At 38.8% G+C, this 6,000-nt stretch overlaps 1 protein-coding gene across 1 annotated transcript in view; it reads right to left on the reverse strand.

Annotated features, from left to right (window-relative positions):
• LOC110222916 (uncharacterized) overlaps window positions 1–4,159 on the reverse strand; it is a 195,358-nt gene extending 191,199 nt beyond the window's left edge. The window contains 4 exon segments of the mRNA XM_078155582.1: window positions 400–409; window positions 1,456–1,570; window positions 2,544–2,616; window positions 3,938–4,159. Coding sequence (XP_078011708.1) covers window positions 400–409; window positions 1,456–1,570; window positions 2,544–2,616; window positions 3,938–4,146 — 407 coding nt within the window. The 5' untranslated portion in view covers window positions 4,147–4,159.
• Between the last annotated feature and the right edge of the window lie 1,841 nt (window positions 4,160–6,000).

Consider the following 6,000-nt stretch of genomic DNA (forward strand, 5'->3'; position numbering starts at 1 on the left):
AAACAGGGAGGTTAAGTGATTTGCCCAGTGTCGCGCAAGGGGCAGAAGTGGGATTTGAACTCAGGTCCTCTGCCTCCAAATCCAGTGTTTTTTCACTGTTATTTCTTTTCTCTCCTGTAAAATTAAAACCCAACTCAAGCTCACTAACCAAGATGATTTTTCAAAAGTCAACTGGTACTTTTCATCTGCATGACCTGCTAAAATAACAACAGTCATAACCAAGGCAGGGCAAATAAGGTTTTATCCCAGAGTACTGATTTTAGAAGATACTGAAAGCACTTATGGTGCTTTAGTAGAAGGAAGACCAGACAATTAAACTTTGTCACAGTGTTCTAGACCTATGATTTCATCAGTCTTGGGAACTACAAGTGTTGAAACTGTTTCCACCCACAGAGATACCTCTCTGTAACTTGGAATCTTACATAGATGCCTGAGGTATTGAGAGGTTAAGTGACTTGCCCATGGTCATGTAACTGGTACGTATTAATGATATCACTTGAACTCAGCTCTCCCTGCCTCTGAGGCTGGCCCTCTATCCTCTAGCCACCTCACTTCTAACAGGTTAGCAAGAAAACTTAGCTAAAGTAGAATGCTACCAGATGACTGCTTGCTTCATTTAGATAGCCAGGTGGCTTAGTATATAGAGAGCTGGGCCTAGAGTAAGGAAGACCTGGGTTCAAATATGACCTGACATTTACTAGATATGTGACCCTAGGCAAGTCACTTAACCTCTGTTTGCCTCAGTTTCCTCAAATGTAAAACAGAAATCATAACTACCTCCCAGGGTTGTTGTGAAGATCAAATGAGATAATATTTTTAAAGCGCTTAGCATGGTGCCTGGCACATAGTAGACACTGTATAGAATAAATGCTTATTCACTTCCCACCCCAAGTAAGCAAGCACCTCCCTGGTTTGGTCTGCTTGCCTCATTTATGCTGGCCCTTCTCTCCCTTTTTTCAGTCTTCCACCCTTCTCCTTCCCCTGCCCCACTTCCTAAGCTCTTTCTTTTTTGTGGCATGGTGGTGTGCTGGTTTGAGGGTACATTTTATGCTCTTGCCCCAGGGAAAGTTTTGGCTATTCTAAGTGCCAAAGACCCTGTTGTAGGAAGTAATTTCCTGTTCCAAAGTTTTATCAGTGTCTCAAAAGTTTGACAAACTCTATAATTAGCTTCTGACCTGAAACCTTCCTTTAAAAATGACGTTATTATGGATACTTCAAAGGTAAGATTAAAGCTGTTAACTTTAGGTCTGACATTTTAGTTACATGTGGAAACAGTTATGGTAGCCAGCTATGACAGTAAAGGGCACTAAAAGAAAAGGTGTATACAAACGAGACTCTCAAATAAGCTAATCATCTAAGGAAAATTCCTCTCTGGCTTGGAGAGAAGCCACACGTATGGCTTTGAGCAAACTAAAGGTAAAAACCAGGCTTAGCTCTACAGAAGGAAATAGACACTTACCTGGTGCAAAAGCAAAGGTAAGTTTTCAACTGTATATTCTTTCCTTAAACAGCTTTCTAGCTCCCTCTGCAGGACATTTGCTTGAACAACAAGGGGCTTTGATTCAGCCACCTGCACACCAGAGACAAAGGTAACCCACCTCAAACCCAACACCAGACAGATAAAAAGGAGAAGAAATAAAATCATCAACATGACATAATAGGAAAATTTATCTAGTTCATTATTTATCTTCCTTTCTTGCTCTCTCATCCATTTGTGGAGTAACACATTGGCCTTCCTTCCTTCCTTCGTCTTCCCTCCCTCCCTCCCTCCATTCCTTCCTTCCTTCTTCTTTTTCAAACAACACATTATACTAACCGAAATTAAGAAACTGTAAAAAAATTTCCCAAAAATGTGTTTTCAGGAAAATAAAGTCCCACATCAACCCAGCAGGATTGGAATTGCTTTATTTTTCCTTTCACTTATTTAGAAACAAAATCAAATCCTTTGCTTACCGAAGGCTCTCTTTTTTTACTTTTGAAATGTTTATTTTTAATGCCTTTTTTGGTGTTAAAAAGAAAAAAAAGTATAATTATAATAAATTATAGAGGACTCAAAGCATTATTGGAATAATGAATAAATTGCATTAGCTTAGAAGCAGATACTTTGAATAACATTCATTTTACAATATAATATCATACAGGTATCTCTCATTGTTATTTGTCCTTTCAAACGTCATACCCTAGCACATGGTATGATTATGTCCTGTCAAGGAAAGGTAGATAACATCTTCCTCTTCCATGAGAAACAGGCTGTAAATTGTGCCTCTGTGACCAACATGGCTGGCTGCAGAAGGGAGTAGAATTAGGAGAAAATGGTGGAGAAGTTATCTCCTCTTTATCTGAGACACTGATGTATTCGAGTTTGGGGGAGGATGGTCTGTGAAGAGCTCTCAGGTGCAAGTTTTGGTAAAGTTACCTGCTCAGCTCACATTCACTGCCCCCTCCTGCCCCCTGTATTCCTGTGTCCCCAGGCACAGGGAACTTTTGCCAACAATTTTTAATAAGTAGCTTTCAATAGCAATGTTCTTCATCTTCTCACTTACCTGTAAGCTTTTCCTCAATGCCAGTTCCCTCTCTTTCCTAAAGTAAGAAACGTCCTTTGGTAACCTGATAGAGCTGTAGAAAGATTATGTAAACCAAGAGTGTTAACAGATACTGTAATAGATAGCAAGTAGTGCTGGAATGAGCCCCTGGTGTAGCAATATATTCCGACCGCAGCTGACAAGCTCTTTGTGAGGATAAATTGTAGCCCCTACCTCTCAGAGTTGTGAGGATCAAATGAGATTATTTATATAAAGTGCCTTGAAAACCTTAAAGCATATATAAAGGTTATCTATTGCTATCCTGTTTCCTTAAGCGTAACTCACTCTATAAAAAAATTAGTGACAAACTACCTTGCTGAAAAATTCTTTTTTGTTCATGCTTTTCAAACTTATTATGAGAATCAGAATCAAATCAAATTAAAATACTTTGGGAGAAAATAAACTTTTCTCAAAGAGCACAATCATTGCAGCTTACATTTAAATAACACTTCATGGTTACAAATCATTATCTCATTTGATCTTCCCAGCAACCCTGTGAGGCCAGTAGTAGAAGTATGAACATCCTTATTTTACAGATTAAGTCACGGAATCGGAAATGTTACATGACTTCTAGTAGATCATAGATTTAGAACTGGAAAGAATCAGCTACTCTCTTTCATTTGGCACGTGAGGCAACTGAGGACCATCACAGGGAGATGGTTTGTCCAAGACCACACAGGGCATTAAGTAGTAGAGGTGGGATTTGAACCCAGGTTTTATCATTCCAGATCCAGTACTCTTTCCACTACACCATATACACTAGAATGAGTTGGAGATGGTCCCAGGCCAGCCATGCTTCATTCTCCTCCCAGCTTGGCTTCTGATTCCCCAACTTTGTCACCATGACATTCTTACCCTAGAATTTCCCTCAGTACCTGGGACCTTCTCACCATGGACCATCCTTTGACCACTCCAACACCCTTGTCCCACTGGTGACTTCCTTCTGGGGCTTCCATTTTGGGAACAGGTCCAGGCCAGTCATCCTTCATTCCTATCTCAGGTCTGTTTTTGACTCGCAGGATTCTACTGGGGCACAGGTACCTACCTCCCACCTCCCTTTTCAGCTCCCTTTTGGATATTGTCTTCCCTCTTTAGAATATAAAGTCCTTAAGAGTAGCGAGGCATCCCCAGCTGTTAAGCAGAGTACCAGGCTCTTAAAGAATGCCTGATAAATACTTGTTGCCTTGTCTTGCCTTGCTTTGAGCTGGAACTTGAACCTGAGGTCTTTTGTTTTCAAGACCAATGTTCTTGTTTCTACGGCATGCCACAGACCTCCTGTCTATGCCTAATGATGGCACAATGATTACACTTAGGAGTCATTTTCCAGTTTGTTTTGGTAAGACATTACTTTTTACCTGTAAGGCCAATGGGGTGATCTCTTAAGAGCTCCATGTTCTTGTATTTCTGCTTTAAGTTCAGCCAACTGAACCTCTAGTTCTTTTTCCAACTGCTGGATCCTCTCTGTGGAGGCGATCTTATAAATTTCATCCATGTTCTGTATTTTATCTGTTGACTCTGTTGGGAATGCAGTACAAAGCTGATAGCTAACTCCCTCCTTGGTCATTGACCTATGTGGGAGTTAGCCTCTACATGGAAGTCTTTCTCTTTTTTTAATTTAAAAAAGTTATATATATTTGTTAATTTATTTTTGGCTTTCAACAATCACTTCCACACACTTTTGAGTTTTAAATTTTTCTCCTCTTCCCTCCCCAAGACAGTGTGCAACCTGATATAGGTTCTACATATACATTCCTATTAAACATATTTTCTCATTAGTCATGTTGTAAGGAAGAATTAGAATCAATAGGAGGAACCACAAGAAAGAGGAAACAAAACAAAACATAAGGAAAAAAAGAACAAATAGTATGCTGGATCTGCATTCAAACTCTATAGTTCTTTCTCTGGATGTGGATAGCATTTTCTATCATGAGACTTTTGGAGTTGTCTTAGATTGTGGAAGTCTTTCTACATAAAACCCTTTCAAGAAAAGCCCTCAGATAAGTAATAATGTGTGCATGACAATTTAAGAAAAGAATCAGACTAGACAATGATCACTAATTTTCCCTCCTGGATCTGTGATTTTACTAATGCCAGGGACTCTAGGTGAAGAACTCCCTCTACCAATGGAGACCACCATTTTCTCTGCAATTTACAGTCTGATAGAGTGAGTAACTTGGTACAATGAGCAATTAGGTAACTTTGGCCCATACAGCCAGGACGTGTCTGGGGTAGAACTTCAAACCACATGTTTCTGACTTCAAAGCTAACTGAAACTACTCCAAGGGTTACCCCTGTGTAACTGAAATAAGCTATGTAAAATGTTTTATAAATGTCAGCTATTACAAGAGAAGCTATATATGTACATATTCATAATGTAATATATACAATATGTATATATACACAATGAATGTGTATGTGTATATATATATATACATATATACATACATACAATAAATACACACACACACAGAGGTATTAATTTATTGTTCATTGTGGGAAAATGCTGACCTAAGTGACTTTGGGGAAACTTTTAATATTTCTTAACTAATAAACATTCTTTATAATCAGAAGATATGTATCCCACTATCATTATCTTTTCCCCATCTATTTTATCTATATACCCTTGAATGTCTCATGACTACTAGAGTTTGAAAAATTCCATCTGTTATTTTCATGAAATTTTCTAAATAAAATCTCAGCAGAAAAAGCAGACAATGCAATCCACTCCATTGCCTAAAGGGAAGCTAGATAGATTATACAATACAGAAAGGACTTCAGAGATCATTTAATGTAATTCTCTCTTTTTAGAGAAGTATCATGCCTCTAAGCTCCAGGATGATTCTATATGCTTCTCCCTCATAGATATGGGTAGATAATGATAAGAGTTTGAGAACTATTAGCATTTTGGGATTTGCAGTGCAGAAGGAGGAGCGCTCCTAAAGCTCTCTCAGTGCTGGAAATGCTTGTTCCTCTAAACTACAGTCCCAGGAGGCCAAGCAGTTTTCAAACCCGTTATATTATTATTATTATCATTATTACACTTACATATGGGAAAGAGGATATGATTTCACCAGCATGGAGAACTCCCAATAGGGAAATGTATTCCACCCAGAGTAGATCTAAAAGCTTTCAATGATTTTAGCAGATCAAGTCGGGCATTGTTGCCTGAGGTACAAAACAGTGACTTGCCTGAGGACCTTTAGCTAGGAAGTATCATAAGTAGGATTTGAACCCAGGTCTTTCCCAACTCCAGGCTCAGTATTATATCTACTGTACCAGCTCTCCATTACTATTATTGATAGATGTAATTTATAGTATGCACGACCTGCCATCATAACAAGGCTATTAAGACCACCATTAAACATGCCCTGTGCCATTCACCTTCTGAAAGGATAATTGTGTGTTCTAGGGCTTATTT

Source organism: Phascolarctos cinereus, unplaced genomic scaffold (genome assembly GCF_003287225.1).
Source record: "Phascolarctos cinereus isolate Bilbo 61053 unplaced genomic scaffold, phaCin_HiC Scaffold_5;HRSCAF=322, whole genome shotgun sequence".
Classification (NCBI taxonomy): domain Eukaryota; kingdom Metazoa; phylum Chordata; class Mammalia; order Diprotodontia; family Phascolarctidae; genus Phascolarctos; species Phascolarctos cinereus.